Raw genomic sequence first — 18,666 nt, 5'->3', positions numbered from 1 at the left:
GTATAAAATATAACTCTTATGTTAACTTTTTGATTACCGGTAAATAACTCACGCCCATTGCACACATATAACACCAGTCCTAAAGGATCTTCACTGGCTCCCAGTACGTTTCCAAGCACAATTCAAAGTGTTGGAGCTGATCGGCCCAGTATACCTGAAGGAGCATCTCCACCCCCATTACTCAGCCCAAAACCTGAGGTCCCCCTCCAAGAGCCTTCTGCTGGTTCCCTCACTGTGAGAAGCGAAGATACAGGGAACCAGGCAGAGGGCCTTCTCGGTAGTGGTGCCCGCCTTATGGAACGCCCTCCCTTTCAGATGTCAAGCAGATAAAGAATTACACAACTTTTAGAAGAAATCTGAAGACAGCCCTGTACTGAGAGGTTTCTAAAACTTGTTTTTATTATGCTTTTAGATATGCTGTAAGGCGCCCAGAGTGGCTGGGGAAACCCAGCCAGATGGGCAGGGTAAACAACAACAACAACAACTACTACTACTACTACTTACTACTACTACTACTACTACTTCCTTTATGTCTGTGCCATGCTTCTTACTTCATGTGTGTTTCGTTACAGCGGAACCTCACAGATATGCCTTACATAAACCAAGGTTACTGCAATGAATTTATTATAAGTTCCTCATGCACAAATAATATTTTAATTTAACTCCCATTTATATTAAAATCAGACCTGCACTTCTCCTGGGATAACTCCCCTGGGTAAACTATGCATTCTACACACCACAGCTTCGCATTTATTTATGACTGTATCAGTTACAGGGCTAAACTTGGTTACTAACTCCCAGTTGCTTACTCCCTTGAAAGTCTGAGAACAAAAGCTGAAAGAGCAACCTAAACAACTGAAGTATATATGTCCCTGTATCCCAAAATGAGTTTGGGAAACCCCATAGCATATATTGCTGGCTGCTGCCAGGTTGGCATGGCAGGGTCTTCTTGGTGGTGGCTCTCTGCCCTCTCCAATAAGGTACATTCATCTCCCTTGTTATTAACATCAAGAAGAACTTAAAATTATTGCATTTTAACCTGCAATCTTAAAAATGTTAGTTGTGATTGTTTTTAAATGTCATGTTCTTAGTGGTTTTTTAAATGGGTGTTGAAACAAAACTAAATAAAATAAAAATATCTAGCTTGTTCGTGTTTGCCTTCAATTTCTTTATGAGGAAGGCCAGGATATGAATAAATAAAATCTTCATGACAGGGGGACTATATCCAGTGATGACCCAGATAAAGAGCTTGGGAGAAGGAGTGGACAGATGCAGTCCAAGCTTTGGGCCACCTGACATAATACACCTGTACTTCCAGGCTAGTGTCCTCTATGGGATGCCTTAGCACATTTGGAAGATCCTCATTGTGATCACCTCCCGTCCAGAAACCTATGTTCCCACTGTGGAAAAATGTGCAGATCTAGAATTGGCCTCCACAGTCATTTATGGACACACAGCTAAGACTGCGTTCACAGAAGACAATCTTACTCGGCCACGAGTGATCACAGAGAGACAGACAGACAGGCCTAGCATCACAATGCTCTATTTACGATGGTGTGAACACTCATCTGAATAAATTAAACATGTAAATCTGTACTATGTGCAAACCTGAAGTCTCACGCAACCCATCTCTTTCCTGCTGTTATCAAAAGTAATATTCACAGCACATGCACCATTCAATAGTACTACTTGTTTTATTTAGCATAAAATAAAATTTGAGAAACTGCATTGCCGCGTCTGCAGAATGACTGCCGATTTGCTCTAAACCACAAGCCTTTCTGTTTGCTAAAAAGCTTTTGCAGCAACCAAAGCTTGTTTGACTTTAACACTGATTAAGCCAAAAGGATAAGTGGCAAAACCCAAAGAACTGAATAGAGCCAGACAAATTCCCTGAGACCCTGTTATGTTTTTATGGAATGGCATAGATATTAATCTACAATTTAATGTTTGCTGGTGGTTTAGGCACAAGGCGCTAGAAAACAGATTTGCTTTTTAAAAAATATTCTCCGCATCTCAGAGCATGAGTAAGCCTTCTCTTCAATTTCCCACAATAAAGGGAAATACTGAAATTTAGACATGGGCATAGTGCTTTGACAAGTTCCTGTTTACACGCTACCCAGGAGGATTTATGACAGGTAGAGTAATCCAAACCCACAACCTACTGTGCCAGAGGGGGCGGGAATGAGGGCAGGGGTAGACTTTAGGTCAGGTATGTCCAAAGTCCGTTTCGGGGCCTAATCCGGCCTGTTTAATCCAGGGCCAGTTTATTTTCTGAGGTAAAGCTCCTAAAAAAAGCTCAACAACTTCAATCCTCAAAAAAGGTCAGCAACTTACAGCCCTTCACTTCACCAAATCTGGCCCTCTCTGAAAAAAGTTTGGACACCACTGCCTTAGGGCATGGGTAGGCAAACAAAGGCCTGGGAGCGTATCCGGCCCAATCGCCTTCTAAATCTGACCCGCGGATGGTCCAGGAATCAGTGTTTTTACATGAGTAGAATGTGTCCTTTTATTTAAAATGCATCTCTGGGTTCTTTGTGGGGCCTGCCTGGTCTTTTTACGGGAGTAGAATGTGTCCTTTTATTTAAAATGTATCTCTGGGTTATTTGTGGGGCATAGGAATTCAGTTCATTATTTCCCCCCAAATACAGTCTGGCCCCCCACAAGGTCTGAGGGACAGTGGACCGGCCCCCTGCTGAAAAAGTTTGCTGACCCCTGCCCTAGAGTCTTGAATTTCAGTGGCACCCTGTGTGACAAAATTCACACAAAGACACACACACACACACACACAAAGACACCTCTTGCCTTCCAGTCAACATCATAGTTGTGGCGCTCAGGAGGGTCTGTGCCCAGTGCAACTGAACTGGTTGTACTCCCCTAAATCTGCCTCTGCAACGAGCACCCCAATGCACTTGGTTAATCAGCAAGCAGGCGGTCACTACAGATAAGAGTATCCCCACCAGTGGTAGGCAGTGTAACCCCAAAACAGAGTGTTTCGGGGGAAGGGAGAAGACTGAGAAAGGCCAACAAAATATCAGGCAATACTCACAAAACAGAGCCAACCCTCGCCTCCCAAAAAGGCCAAAAAAACCATCAACTTAAAAATATGGAAGGGGTGTGTGCCAATAGATGTGTCTGAGGATACCATGGTCTCACAAGGGCTACTTTGGGGGCCTCATTCATACACACACCATCTCTTTATCCTCTCTTCTTATGGTTGATTTCCTAAATAAGCAAAAAATTAAAAAATAGCAATTGGTGAAGATACCCCTCTGACCCAGTTGAGATCTAGGCATGATCGACTTGACCTATCAGTTGAAGAACAACTAGCTAATCCTCAGTGATTCAGAGAAACTGGCTTATATAGACACAGAGTTCTGGGATGGAACTTTCGAGTTAGCGTTTAGTCACAGCAAGCACACAAGAGTTCAGTTAAAAATGAATTGTACTCACAGCTCTCACTCTCTCTCTTTTTCTCTAATGGACAACTGGTAACCAAGAGGCAGGAAGCCCCTCTCTCTATTATGCACAGAGAGAAACTTATGAGTGCAGACCCCTTTGCCAACATTTGCTACACACAGCTCATCAAACAGTAGCCCTCTGCAAGGCATTAATGTGCAAAGCATTGATGTGATCTGTATGAAATAATATTCTGTATTCCTCTTTTCACTGAGAATGTCACTCTCTTAATGAACTCTGGCTCTTGGAGACCATGCCCAATGCTGACAGGTTTCTTGTCTACTTGCTTTCATCTTTCCTTATATATATCTCTCTCCTGATATCTCCGCCCCCTACACACACACACACACACACACACACACACACACACACACCTATTTCCATGAAGTTTATATGCCAGAGCTAAGAAAAATAGTGTTCTCCAGATGTTATGGGCTACAGCTCCCATCAGTCCCAACCAGCAGGTACAATAGTCACGGAGCATCCGCAGGGCAACATGCTGACAACCACTGTTATACGCCAAACAACTTTGATCAGGCACCTCTATCCAAAAAGGTATGCACTCCCATTGGCCCTGTTTAACAAGGACAGCCTTGTCCTTCTGGTCACTCTCCCAATAAATTATTGTCCCTATTTTTGGGGAGGATGTCCTGCCTGCAAAAGTGTTGCTAACTTGCATTTTATTTTTTGTTTATTTTAACAAGATTTTTATGTAGCAAATTCTCTAAGTGGCTTAAAAGAAATATTAACATTATAAATAAAAATCAGTTAGAAACAAGTAATTAAAAACATTTAAAAAATAATTAATTTAAACAGCAAAAGATAAAAACATGTTAACATCTACATGTCTGGATAGGCTTGTCTAAACAAAAATGTTTTAAGCAGGCACCAAAAAAGACTGCAGCAGATGTCCCTGCCTGATGTCAGCGGGAAGGGAGTTCCAAAGTGTACATGCTTCCATGTTAAAGATTGATTTTTTACACAAGTGATGCTACAGTTGTCATTATTCAGGGCTCAACTGAGTCCCTGGGGTTTCTGGAGGTTAATTATCTGAGAAAGGGAAGAAATGTAATGCATTTTTGCTCTGATGTACAAATAATAATAATAATAATAATAATAATAATAATAATAATAATAATAATAAATTTATTATTTATACCCCACCCATCTGACCGAGTTTCCCCAGCCACTCTGGGCGGCTTCCAATCAAATGTTAAAAACAATACAGCATCAAATATTAAAAACTTCCCTAAACTGGGCTGCCTTCAGATGTAGATAGCTACTTATTTCTCTCACATCTGAGGGGAGGGCGTTCCACAGGGCGGGCGCCAGTACCGAGAAGGCCCTCGGTCTGGTTCCCTGTAACCTCACTTCTCGCAATGAGGGAACCGCCAGAAGGCCCTCGGCGTAGATACAGTTTAATACGCTGCAGCTGCTAAGTGTACATTTTGCACTTTTTAACCAAAAGGATAATCGCACCCTTTTGAATCAGTGGACAGGCTGTTGCAGAGTAAATGTAATACAGCACACAGCAAATGCAGCAGAACTTTCACCAATGTATAGCAAGGAAGAGAGAAGACTTGGAAAGCAGTCCTTGGCATGACAACAAGGTGTTACACGGCTGTCCCGTTTTCATGTATGATATGCCTGTGGGATTGAGGGAGGCCAGCTAATTCTATTTTTTAAAAAACCAGAATCCTCCCTAGCCAAAGTGCTCAGGGCAGTAGAGAAAATGTCAACACTTTGGCCAGGTAGAGAACCCTTGAAAAGTTTGGCTGGGTAACATTTAGCCCCACAAGCTGAAGTCAACTGACCAACTCTGCTCTAATGCGTAACATGGCAAAGAGTCTTCTGGTTACAAGACTATTTGCATCCCGTAGAATTCTCATACACCTACCTATTTATAACTAAGCACAAGTCATGCAAAATGAAAAGGCAGCTCTCTCAGTGAGAAGTCTTTCTTTGCTGCCATCTTGTGGGGACCAGCTGAAGGCTTGCAGTCATGACAAATAAGCCTCCTACCTCCCTTATGGAAAAGCATCTATATTGTCAGTAGTCTATCACCAGATACAGATGGCAACACTCTCCAACACAGCCACATTCAAGCACTCAGCCTCCACACTGAAATTGCGTCTCCCCTTGTGACAAAATGTGAATGAATAGTAAATGAACATTAGTTATCTCCTCCTTCCAAGCCTTCCTTGGAAAAGAACCCAATTTTAAATCCTCTATAGAAGCCAGGCTCTGTTATCATCTGCTAGTCTCCCACAGTCAGGTAGACTTAAGGAGTTGAGCCGAACTCCCCGGTTGGGGGGAAAAGAAGAAAAAAAACTTCTACAAATGCTGACATGCACCACTGTTATTGCTGACAAGACCACTTTAAGCAGGGGACACGTTTAACATTTCAAAAGAGGCACCAAAAGGGGGTTGAGAATGGATGGTAAGAAGTGCAACACAACTAAGTGCTGTTATTTAGTCTTAAAGTCAAATAACCCATAGGAAAGGCAGTTAAGACAATCCTTTCTGAGAGACTTTTAACCCCAGCAATAGGATCCACTGAGAACAAAACCACTAGGGAGGTTGAAAAGGGGGGTGGTGGGAAAATACACATTAAAACCCTCTTCTAGATAAGCATGTGTTTAAATTAGCCAGAGGCCCTGCTGAAGCATCACACATGGCAAATGTACTGTTGCCAAATCAGTTGCTGGGTGAGCAAAGAAGCCTGAGAGTAGCAAAGAATGTCAGGGATACCTGCCTCCAGGGACGGGTTGAGTTTAAGCAGTGCTGCCACTGAAGACAGCTCAAAAACTTATGCTGGCCTAAAATGTAGCTGCCTGGGTTTCAACTGGAACTACTAGACTCTGGTCATAGAATCTTAAGAGTTGGAAGGTATCCCAAGGGTCATCTAGTCCAGCCCCCTGCAATGCAGGAATCACAGCTAAAGCACCCGTGACAGATGGCCATCCAACCTCTGCTTAAAAAGCTCCAAGGAAGGAGAGTCCACAACCTCCCAAGGGAGTCCGTTCCACTGTTGAAGAGCTCTTACCATCAGGAAGCTCTTCCTGATGTTTAGTGGGAATCTCCTTTCTTGTAACTTGGAGCCATGGGTCCGGGTTCCTGACTCTGGGGCAGGAGAAAGCAAGCTTGTTCCCTCTTCCATGTGAAAGCCCTTCAGATATTGGAAGATGGCTACCATATCTCCTCTCAAGGACCTCTTTTCCAGGCTAAACATACCCAGCTCCGGCAACCATTCCTCATAAGGCTTGGTTCCCAGACCCTTGATCACCTTGGTTGTCAACATCCTTCTTAAACTGTGGTGCCCAGAATTGGAAACAGTATTCCAGGTGTGGTCTGACCAAGGCAGAATAGAGTGGTACTAATACTTCCCTTGATTTTGACACTTTGCTTCTGTTGATGCAGCCTAGAATAGCATTACCTTTTTCTGGCTGCTGCATCACCCTGTTGACTCATGTTAAGCTTGTGGTTCACAAAGATCCCTAGATCCTTTTCACATGTACTGCTAGTAAGCCAGTTGTTCCCCATCTTATAATTGTGCATTTAGTTCTTTTGCAGAACCTTAGATTACTCTCATTTTACAGTACCAATTTGATTCTTCAGGGTGCTGATTTTGATCTTTACCACCCAAGCAACTTGGGACCAGAGTATCTCCAGTACAGCCTCCAATATAAACATGTTTGAGTATTGCGATCTACTTTTAGGGCCTCACTCACTCACAACCTCATGAATCTTAGCTGTGCAGAATATAGGCCAGGCCCAGGACACTTAAAATTTGGAATTGCTTTCAAGGAGAACTACTCTAAGCTGCACCACTGTTTAGGTTTTATTGTTTAAAAGGGCCAGGAGGAACCATGCAGCTTCCCACATTTACACAAACCACCACAGTTTTGTATAATACAATTAAATATGTTAAGAATAACTGAATAATCAAACCTTTCTAGTCAGAGGCTGCTCAAGCAAAAGGGTACTCTCAGAAATCTGTTTCATATATGTCTGTATCTGCTTTTTATGTGTTTTATTTCAGGCGTGAACACCTGAACTTTGGTGATCTGTATCTGTATTGCTACTATTTGTCTGTGTCCACTCAGTGCTTCACACTCTACCACAGTTTCTATGTTTTATTTCTCCTTATAGGTTGCTTTGTGAGGGCTTAGCCCTGAAAAGCAACTAATGAATACCTGCAATGAATGGATAAGTCCCCCGTTATGGTTCATACAATGCAAGGATAGGCTGCATGGAATTTGATAGTTGATTTATATACCAAGATTTGCCTAAGAAGAAATCTGAGAAAAGAAAAATGGCTCCTTTGGGAGGGAGGGCAGGAAATAACAGGAGGAGGACAAGGAGAAACAAGGTGCTGCAAATGTGTTCGGCAATGACTGGCAGGCAGGCTCCTAATGTGAAAAAAAGCTGTAAACTGCCCAGATAAATACTTTATCATCTCCATGTGTAAATTCTGAATACCAACAGGAGAAGAGGCTTAACACTTTGCGGAGCTCTCTTTCATTGTGATTACTGAAAGCACTGGCAGTGCCCAGATGCCAGGATCAGCAGATGTGCCACAGTTATTAGGGGCTGGAAAGGGGGGAGAATACTTGGCTGATAAGTTTTCAGGACACTCAAACCCCCCTCCCCCCAAAAATGGGAAAACAAAACTAGAACATATGGCATTTGATGTGTGAAAACTGCTGGGCCTGTATAACTGATTAGAGTACATATGGAGCTCCTAGATAGTATAAATCTCTCAATATAAAAGGATGTTGTGGGCTATTGAAGGTGTCAGCATGAGTCTCCCTGGCAAATCTCTCTTCATTAATGTTTCCTGCCGAGCCAAATGTGTTGTAATGAAAAGACTATTAATGGAGTTACATTTATGATGCTGCGTTACTGGTGCTAACCTTCCCAAGCCTAAATTTAACAGTGCTCTCTCAAAACAATTGTCAGGAACTTACGTCAAGGAGTAAAGCCTGCTTGTGAAGAGTGTACTCAGTGTCAACGGAGCACAAATACAACCAATATCATCACAGGTGCCTTGGCTGACCAGGCTGGCATAAGCCCTTGTTCATTAAATCCTTAGGTCCAGAGCTCTATTTGCACAAAGGTGAAGCATCATGAAATCTCCATCAGGAGAATAACATCTATTGGGAAGCTGGTGTGTCTGTTAGCTTTTATATTTGAAAATATCTAAATTACTTAAATTTGGAATGGGGAGCCTGCGCCCCTCCATATGTTATTGAACTCCAACTATCAGCCACAGCCAATGTGGCCATAAGTCAGGGACAATGGGAGTTGCAGTCCAACAACATGTTCCCACACCAACTTAATATCAATATGGTTCCACCTACCATATTCCTCAAGGGAACTCATGGCATCACATTATGTAGAGAACAAGATTTTTTATACAAAGGTAGAAAAAATAAATCAGGGAGCAAATGAAGTCGTCATTTATTTGAACATAAATCTGGGGAAAGTGACAGAAAGGAAGACAGAGAAGTTTGAAAGGCAGCAATTGTGTTCAATGAAACATTTGCTCAAAAAAGGCTTGAAGGGAAATCAATTGGCTTAGAATGAGTCAAAGTTAGGTAAGAGGGTAGCTGGACTATGGCAAAGGAGTAAATACAACATTTGGGAAATCATCTGTTTGAGATTTCTGTTGTCTGTGTTACAGCACACCCTATAGGTAAATTTGAGTTTTCCGTTGCTGGATACTGGATGTTGGGAACAAATGCCCAGACTCCCTACTGCTCCCACACAGTTCCCCCACCATCATCACCATATTGTATCAGCAACCAGCAGCTCATTATCATCTGGTATTGTTCTGTCTAACAGAGAGCAGCTGCTAGATTCAATTGAATTTTTAAAAGCATTTCTTATTTTTAAAAAAATATTTTTCTCCACATGCTTCCTTCAGAAAAGACAGAACAGACCAGTGCCAAAACAAAGAAGACAGAAAAGGAGATAGATTTTCCCTTAAGCAAAAAGGTGTGAAATGTGGAAGGCTAACAATGAAACCTGGAAGCCGAACATTCAATTCACCTTACCAAGATTGAATGAATAGAGGTATTAAAGCCACCCCAATAAGTAACAGTTGGATAACTATGAAAAACTAAATAAAGTATGCACTGCAGGGGAAATCTATGATAAGTTGCTTTAAAAGGCAATCTTCAAAGCAGAAATTGAAACTGCACTGATTCATCTCCCTGCCCCTGCCCCCAGAAGACTGAGTAAAACCTTTGCTAATTTGCGTCTATTCAAAGTAAATCATTGTAACTACAGAACAAGTAGAGCACACTGATAAATATATCTACCTTTCTCCAATCCCTCTCCAAAATATATTGATCTGTTTAGGGCAAATTTATACTATATAGCTTATGCATACCAGCTTTAAATGTTTTAACATTTTTTTCCAATTATTATTTTAAATGTTCAGAACAAACGAACCCACCTGGATCAAACCAAAGACCCCTGCTTCCCATAGTGGCCAAGCAGATGCCTGTCAAGTGCCTCACCGCATTGTTGGGATCCAGCTTGAGTTGATAATCTCTGACATAGGAGGAGGAAGGAGAGGAAAGCGGGCATGCTGAATGATGGGAACCTGAAATGGAGGAGGCCGGGATCCCCTCTCTCCTTACAAAGATGCCATTTCTCCTCCCCAACTTTCCAGCAGAGCAGAGAGCCCCAGCGGATAGTTTGGGGTGGGGGGCATTTTGAGCAGCTGAGTGGGGAAATAGAACTGGACTGGATAGGATCCAAAATATGAGGGTGCAATCTTGTCACCTAGAAACAGGCACCACTTTCATGCAAGGGAGCAGACCCACCCAACCTGAAAGACGGCACATCTGCAATCCTGATATTCCTTGCAGGGTGAGTAAATGTTGCAAGGGAGTGCACCACACATAGTCTTTAAAAGCTTGGTGGGCTGGGCATGGAAACTTGTTGGGATGTCTTTGTCACTTCCATCCAGTTATTAACATCTTGCGCCAGCTTGAGCCTTATGTGTGCTGCTGAGTCTAGCCCATTAATTCAATAAGAAACAAAATAAAAAAATTCCTTCCAGTAGCACCTTAGAAACCAACTAAGTTTGTTATTGGTATGAGCTTTTGTGCGCATGCACACTTCTTCAACTGCTTGAATAAGGATCTCTTTCTACCTTATACAGTCATACCTCGGGTTGAAGTAGCTTCGGAATAAGTATTTTTGGGTTGCGCGTTGCGGCGATGCAGAAGTAACGGAGTGTGTTACTTCCGGGTTTCACCACTCGCGCATGCACAGACGGTCAAAATGATGTCACACGCATGGATGCGGGTTGCGTTCACTTCTGGATGCGAACAGGGCTCCGGAACGGATCCCGTTCGCATCCAGAGGTACCACTGTATGTAAGAAACTCTGCTTGTGTGTTTTGAGGCAGCAGCCATGACACTGCCTCTAGTTGAAGAGCATGAAAGCAACAGCCCTCCTTTACATTTAGTTTCCGGCAACTGGTATTCATTGCCATGCTCCCTATCCACATGCTGGAGCCTTATTGATGTCAGCCATTGATGGACACAACCACCCTGTGAGGTAGGTCACTATTCTTCCCCTTTACAGATGGAGAACTGATGCAGAAAGAGCAACTGAATATGGTAACTCCACATTACCTCCATTTCACCACAGTGCGCTTGCATTTTTTGTACCATGTCCTCTGCCTCCCGCACACGGAAGTTCAGCTGAGGAGTGTGTTCTGATGGGTTCAACTCACTGTCGTAGGAATCCAGAATTCCTCTCATTCCATCACGTGCCTGTTGAAATGGACAAAAAGGAAAGCAAACACAATTAGCTTTTTATGACTTCCATTCATTATTTTTATGTTGTAAACCACCCTGTGATCTTCGGATGAAGGACAATATACAAATTTAATTAATAAATTCAGGCTGCGTTGAAGCTGGTATAATTTATTCCCGTTCCTCCTTGGAGACTAGGCCATTTTCCCACTGTTCAGTTCTGTTGCATTCCATTCTCACCAGTATTAACAATTATAATTAAACAAATATATTGAAATAGAGGAACACATTTGCATTAAATAAACTGTTTAGCTAGAGAAGCAAGGAGATTGCAAAGGGATATGCGGGCAACCTCTTCCATGCTACAAATACATAGTGACAGTAGAAAAAGGCTCAGAGCTCAAACAGAAATAGCTTCTTGGAAACTATTTGGCCTGTGTGACTACGACTGCCCAGAAAAGCAGCAACATGCTACTCTGAAAACAAAAGCTAAAATGAACTCCTGCACAGCATCCAGTGAGGCTGTATCTGACGATAAAGACTAACTGTGAGTACTAAGTCATCCCACTCACAATTTGATAGTACACACGCACAACAAGAGAGATTTTTGCAGACTCAGAGCTTATTTAATAATTTGTTTGGAGTGCTTTCACCTTACAGATTTAGCTGATTCACTGGTTGTACCCACACTCAAATTAACACTCATTAACAGGGTATCCTCACAACTCCTTCTGCACATGGCAGGAAGTTGTGATGGACCTCCTCAGCTCACTGGCTACAGTAAAATAAATTGATACACTACTAAATTCCAGGAAAGATTTTTATTATCTAAACTCTCTCCTCTCACTATAGTCCTATAGATTGTTGGCATAAATATGTCAATGCTTGCTAACTGAGCAGCACTGGAAAACGCTGCCCATAAACCTTCTCTCAGGGGGTGAAGCTTCACAGGAGAACTTGTTGACGTATTTTGTCTATACAAGACAGGATCTCGAAAGGAGCTGCTGTCCCCCACCCACCCCCAAAAGAAAGAGTTGCACTTCAGAAATAGTACTTATGAGGCCAGCATATAACCCTGCACATACTTTTAAGCATATGGATTCTGGGGCGCCTCCAACTTGGCTGTCAAAATGTCAGGTGCTTAATAGCCTGGTGTCTGAGAAAGGCTGAGGAAGAGCATATAAACTCGAGGCGGTGTGAAAAGCAAGGTGGAAATACCTGCTAGAAATGTTGCTGATGTGTTCAAAACACTCTTGGTATGGAAAGGTCAATCTGGAAATGCTGGAGATGGCTCATCAGTGGAACCAAAGGACAGCTTCGGGCTAGAGAAACTGAGTTAATGAAGGAGGACAGGAGAGGAGACGCCTTTCACAGTGGACTAGATGAAATGGCATCACCAACTTCTCCCTTTGCTTCAAAGTGTTGGCAAAAAGGAAGCTATGCATAGGAAAGGCAGTTCAACATGGCCTGCTTAGTGTGGGCACCTACCAACTCCTGATTATACCATAAGATCTCAAGCCTGCGGGCCTCAGGGATATATTCAAAATATATTGTTTTCTGAAATCAAATACTTGATAGCCCCTTTGCAGACACTTGGAGGAATTGACAAGCCTTTATTATAAGCTATCAAACAAATAAAAGGGCTATCATTCATTTGCGGTGTAATGTCTCTTGGCTAACTTTTGATTTGATACAAATGTTCAAGTGTTATTGAGGTACAACTCCATGCTAGCTAGTGCTGCTCTCGCAAACTAGCAGTCCAAAACCTGCTTCTCTAGATGTCTCTTAGCAACCAGATGAAAATTGGGATTCTGATTACAAAAGGGGGAGTCCTATAAGGGTCATGGATTGCTGCAATTAACCTGAAGGTGACACTCTAAAATAAAAGCACAGCAAAAGGCATCAGAAAGGGTGTTGGTGTGCTCATGCCCTGCTTGCGGGTTTTCGATTCGCTTGGTCACTGTGAGGAAAGATGCTGGACTAGACAAGCCTTTGGTCTTATGTAAGTCCAGGTGTTCATAACTTCAAGATTGTATTACTGCAATACATTCCACATGGAGCTTCCCCTGCAGTTGGCCCAAAAGCTACACAGAAAGCTGTGGTGCAACTCCTCAGTTCTACCACTGGCTACTTATTATCTGTATATAAAGCCCTTATCAATTTGGGACCAGGTAACCTTAAGAAAATTGCTTCAGTCTGTAGAACTTGAACTCTTGCAAGTACCATCTGTGAGAAGTCAATCTTCCAGTGTGGCAACACCTGTGCCTTGCCTACTGATATTAGACAGGGACCCTCATTATGCTGTTCCAGATGCCTGTTAAAGCTTTTCTGTTTCAGTAAGCTTATCAAGGCATCTACAAAAATTACCGTATTTTTCTGTGTATAAGACTAGGGTTTTTTCCTAAAAATTAATGTCCAATATTTAGGGGTGTTTTTTCCATGGGGGCCATCTCCCCCCATTTCCTTAAATCGAAGTCCCCAAAATAGGAGGCGTCTTATACGTGGGGGCGTCTTATAGACAGATAAATAAGGTATATAATCCTGTTTTTTATTTATTTATTAATGCTAATCTTATTTCTATATTTATAATTGTTTTAGTTTCATGTACACTGCTTATGGCTTATTTGATTAAGAAATTTCTAAATTATTCTAAATAAACAAATAAAATATTTTAAAAACACACGCACACTTTGGGCGGGCAGGGCTCAAAGCACCAGGTTAGCCACCTGTTAGGGAACTGCCATCGGAGCCAGAGTGGAGGTAAGGCTCCCCAGCGATGCCGGAGAAGGGCCCAGCAGGGAGAGAGGGAACTCATCCACTGGGGAAGGAAATCAGCGTGACACCAGGAAGAAAGGGGAGCAGGGGAGGGCTTCGGAGAGATGGCTCCAGGACTCTTCCACAGAGACCAGCGGGGAGAGCACGGGTCCTCCGCTGGCCACGCCCACCCTGCGCAGAAGACTTCTGCGCAGGGAGGCTAGGCGGAGACTTGGCGTCAAAGAACTTTTATGCTGGAAGAAGTTCAAGAAACGCCCACTCACGGATTCTGCCAGGGACTGACACAGCCGCGGAGTAAGGGCTGTGCAGCCAGGGAAAGGTTTAACCAGGCAACCTTGCCAAGAGTAGCGGCAACTTACGCACGAGCAACCCCAATTCCCATTATACCACATTTCCAAGTATCCTTCTCATGACAGCACCTCTTTCAGCACAGCACTCCATTCATCAGGCCCTTGATGCAGCAGGTAGAACAGCACAGACCACACCATCCTCCATAACAATGTAGAGCCAACAGGATGTGGTGAATACGGGTGTCAAGTTTGGATTAAGATGGCACTTATTTCCCTTCAGCCTCCTAGCCCTGGCTGGATGCTCTTCTCTCCTGCAAAAGTTTGCTGGCAGCATGCATGTGGAGCCCTTTGACCCTTCCAGTTTGGGTGAGGTTGGAAGAAGAAGGTTCTCCTTCTCTTGTCTCCTTGCACTCTTCGAGAAGCCAGCATCTAGCTTAGAATTGTCTACACTGACTAGAAGCAGCTCTGCAGGTTTTCAAGCACAGGTGATAGGGATTGGCTTGGGACCACCTGCGTGAAATTCAGGTGCTCTACAACTTACCTACAACCCTTCCACCTATATGTGTTTTCTATCAAAAGAAGAAGCAGTAAGTTATAAAAATCAACTATCGCTCCCAAATCCTTTTTTAAAAAAGATTTCTCAAAGTGACATACCTAACACTCCCCACCCTTGCCCATCCCGTAACAAAGTGCCATGTATTTCTGTTTGTTTGTTTCATAATTTTATACCTATCAAACACAGTCACCTAGTCTTCTAACTGAATCTTGCCCCTATTCTTGGATCTGCATTTAAATACTTCAAAGACATGTGCTATTTGACAGTGACTTTCTAATTAGTTGTAACACTAACACATGCGCACAAGGACACGCACACACAATCAATGAAAACAAAATTGAAGTTACAAATCTAACCAAAGTCAGATACCCGGGGAAAATTTGTTCCTGGGGCAAGTTTATCTAGTGTCATAATTTTATTGAAATCCTATATCTTCCAATTGACTTTTATCGGTTGAAGCTAGATGCCAGAGTTATCATTATTAAAGTCTCAGTGTTGTTTCCAGGGCCAAGGAGGGGCTTTTCCTTTTATAAACAAGCTGTAATTGTCTACATTATTGATCAATAAATCTCCCAAACTGACTCACTTCACCACAGTTCAATTATATTATGTCTTCTGCACCATTTTCCAAGTGAAAATATAGTGTTTTCCTCTTTTCCTTTTTTTTTTGTTAAGAGAGAGATTGTTTTGTCATTAACGGTAAAAGAGAAGGAACTTTACTGGTCGGCTTCCATAATGACTTTTTAATGACAAATTCTAGTCACAGTTAAATCTGCTTTATTTCCACATGAGTGAACTTCAACTATTAATCCAAAAACAAACACACAGCTCACTTGCTCTCTGACTTCAGCAGACGCAGAAGCCTAAAGCACCACTTTGGAAAGAACAACTGTAAAACTATTTTCCACCCAGTGCCTGTTTCACAGTGTGAAGCAGTCCTGTTCCTAGCATTAAACTTGCATTTTGCTTAATTAACAATGATTTAAGGAGAATATTAATAGATGGTTTCATTAGTAGGAAATCAAGAAAATAATTTTCTCCCCCACCTCCTCGTTTCAGATTACCAAGTCCAATTAGCCCAAATGAGAGATTTTCTACAAGAGACTAGATGGTAAAACTGCTTTAAAAAATAATATCTGCAGCACATCCTGGTACTCCTGAGTGACTGTCCTAAATAAAATGGAACATATTCATTATTATTAGCTAAGGTGGCCCTCTTGGTTGTGCCAGACTTCAGAGAGGTGGACTTGGCAGTAACCAAGAGGAAGGCCTTCTCTGTGGTGGCACCCACCCTATAGAACAATTTCCCCCTTCAGTAAGGCAGATGCCAACTCTACTGCAATGTTGGTGCCTCATGTAGACATCCTTCTGCTTCCCAACTTTTGCTGATGTTTCATTCCAGTATATGGTATCATGTTTTATTTTGCCCAAGATAACTGATATGTTTGATCGTTGTGTGGATTTTTACTGTATTATATTGCTTAATATGTTTATACCTTGGGGTACCACCTGGGGGTACCACATGAAAGGTGGAACAAAAATGCTTAAATAAATACATTCATATATTCCTCCCAACTAGCTCATAAAGTCCCTAAGTGGCCACCAGTCACAGGAGACAGCAGGAGAAGAGTTGTGGTCCAAAGCTGAGAAGCCTGCTAAAAACAGAGAGGGGAATGTCAACACATTTTTCAACCACAGTTCCACAGATATCCCTTAGGGATTCTGTGGAGTTTTATAACAAGAACCCCATTTCCCCCTCTCCCACTGATAAACAACCTCCACTTCATGAGTAGTACATGGTCATATCTAGTCCCATAATGCCTCTTGTGGCCCTCAACCTTTCAATGCTGAATGTTCAAACCAGCCTTTGTGAGTGTTACAACAAAACAAGCGATGTATATTTTATTTAGGTTACTTACCACCAATTTACTTGATTTGTTTTACTTTGGGAGCGAGGAATAGGAGGAGTTCTGCAGGATATCATAACATGCTACAGGGGTTCTCCAACCAAAAAAGGATGAGAAACTCTTCAGTTAGGAGTCTTGTATCAAGCGGATGTTAAAGCTGTTACATCCCCAGGATGTCAGAGAGCAGAAGGAAGCAGGGTGCTCTCCTTGTTAAGTCAGTCTGTGGAATGTCTTTCCCCAAAGTAAAGGAAACTTTATAATATAGGGCCTTGCAACGGAATGCAGCAACATGAAATGTGACACATCCTATACGCTACAAGATTCTGTTGCTTCTTCAAAAAAATTCCTTCCTATAGTTCTCTGGCTTCAGCTGTATGTATGCTTTTCAGGGAAGACTTTTTTTCTTTTAATGTTACCCACACTGATGTGAGAAATAAAGTTAATGTACTGTGTTTTGTTCCATTAACTCCTACCTTTATTAGTCATTCAGACCTGTCTACCCCATTTGTTTCTTCTCCCGCACATATCAAGTTCCTCTTTGGCATAAGCTAATTCTGTTTACACTGGGACTTTAATTTAAAAATAGACTCTTTCGATCAAACTCCCCCCTTCCTTATCCCCCCACCTCCCTGGTCAGGTAGTCTATCTGATCCAAGTGGCACAGACGTCTCAGAGTGATCACTCTTAGCCACTTGGGATGTGAGCCCACCTTTCCATCCTCGGAAGTAGGACCTGATCTCTGCTACAACAACCCTTAAAGCATAATAGCTTTTCAACAGGAAGTGGTGACAGATGAGTTATTTACATTCAATGTACCCAGTTTAAGAGAAAGAGAGAGAACATAATGGTCAGGGGGGGAAATCATATGCCTACGAACAAAATAGGCCAATTTATTTTAAAACACACACCCTCCCCATAATTTAACATATCCATCTTGAAAAAGCTTGCCTGGCTAAGGGGAATTTGTTTTATAAATGCTGCCATTAAGCTCCATTCTTCTTCCAGAGTCCACAATAAATCAAAGTTCTGTAGTCTCTCTCTCCCTACCCCTCTATAGTAGGAATGTGGGATAGATAGAACAGGAACTCTTGGTGACTTAAGAGTAGATCAGCAAAGATTTCCCACTCCTTATTTTTAACAGAGGCAACAACAAAATGGCTCATCGCCTCCACCACTGAAATGAAGAGGCAGAGGGTGGGGGAGAAATCAGGACTGGATTTGTGCGTGGAAGAACTATGTGCTCAGTTCCGTTTTGGTACTCAAAACAACTTCCTGAGCTCAGAATTCCTTAATTCAAAGTGCTCATCTTTTACACCTGACCCTGGTGGTGGTTCTCATAGTTCTAATAAAAAACAAAGCAGATCACAAAAGTCTGAAGTCTATGAAACATCTTCAGTTGGCCAGGTATTGCTATCTAACCTGCTGTGGAAGAAGATCATGAAAGAGGTGCTATTATCCACACAAGGAACAGGAACAGAAGCGGACTTTAAAAACTCCAACAAAACTTTAAAAGAACTACTTCATATTGACAGAAAAAAGAGTCAGGCACCTTTAGTCTGAGGGCCACATTCCCATCTCGGCAACTTTCTGGGGGGCCATGACAGTGATGGGTGGAGCCAGAGGCAACACTGGATAAGACAACAAATGTAAATTGTACCTTTGTGCAACAGGCTAGTTTATATCCATACATGCACACCCCTCTCCAATCAGGCAACCAAGAAGCACTACCTTATTCCAGCCAGGCAAAACCACTCAGGAAAAGTAGTGATGGTGAGGGATGCAGTATGGGGAAAGGAAGTGTGGCAGAGGAGATTCCTAAGGGGCAGACAGAGAAGGCTGGGGAGGTACATTCGGCTCCAGGCTGAGTTCCCCTGCTCTTCACACAGAAGATTTGAGCCACTGGC

The 18,666-nt window shown here is 42.5% G+C and overlaps 1 protein-coding gene across 1 annotated transcript in view; it reads right to left on the bottom strand.

Moving 5' to 3' along the window:
- The window catches only part of MAD1L1 (mitotic arrest deficient 1 like 1), a 456,297-nt gene that overhangs the window by 283,550 nt on the left and 154,081 nt on the right, over positions 1-18,666 (bottom strand). Inside the window, exon 12 of the mRNA XM_081889171.1 lies at positions 11,112-11,252. Within this exon, the coding sequence (XP_081745297.1) occupies positions 11,112-11,252 (141 nt within the window). The remainder of the gene's footprint in view (positions 1-11,111; positions 11,253-18,666) is intronic.

Source organism: Podarcis melisellensis (genome assembly GCF_964234715.1).
Source record: "Podarcis melisellensis genome assembly, chromosome: 14".
NCBI classification, from domain to species: Eukaryota; Metazoa; Chordata; class Lepidosauria; order Squamata; family Lacertidae; genus Podarcis; species Podarcis melisellensis.
Note: the sequence above shows the minus strand (reverse complement) of the source record. Positions and strands in the feature narration are given on the sequence as shown.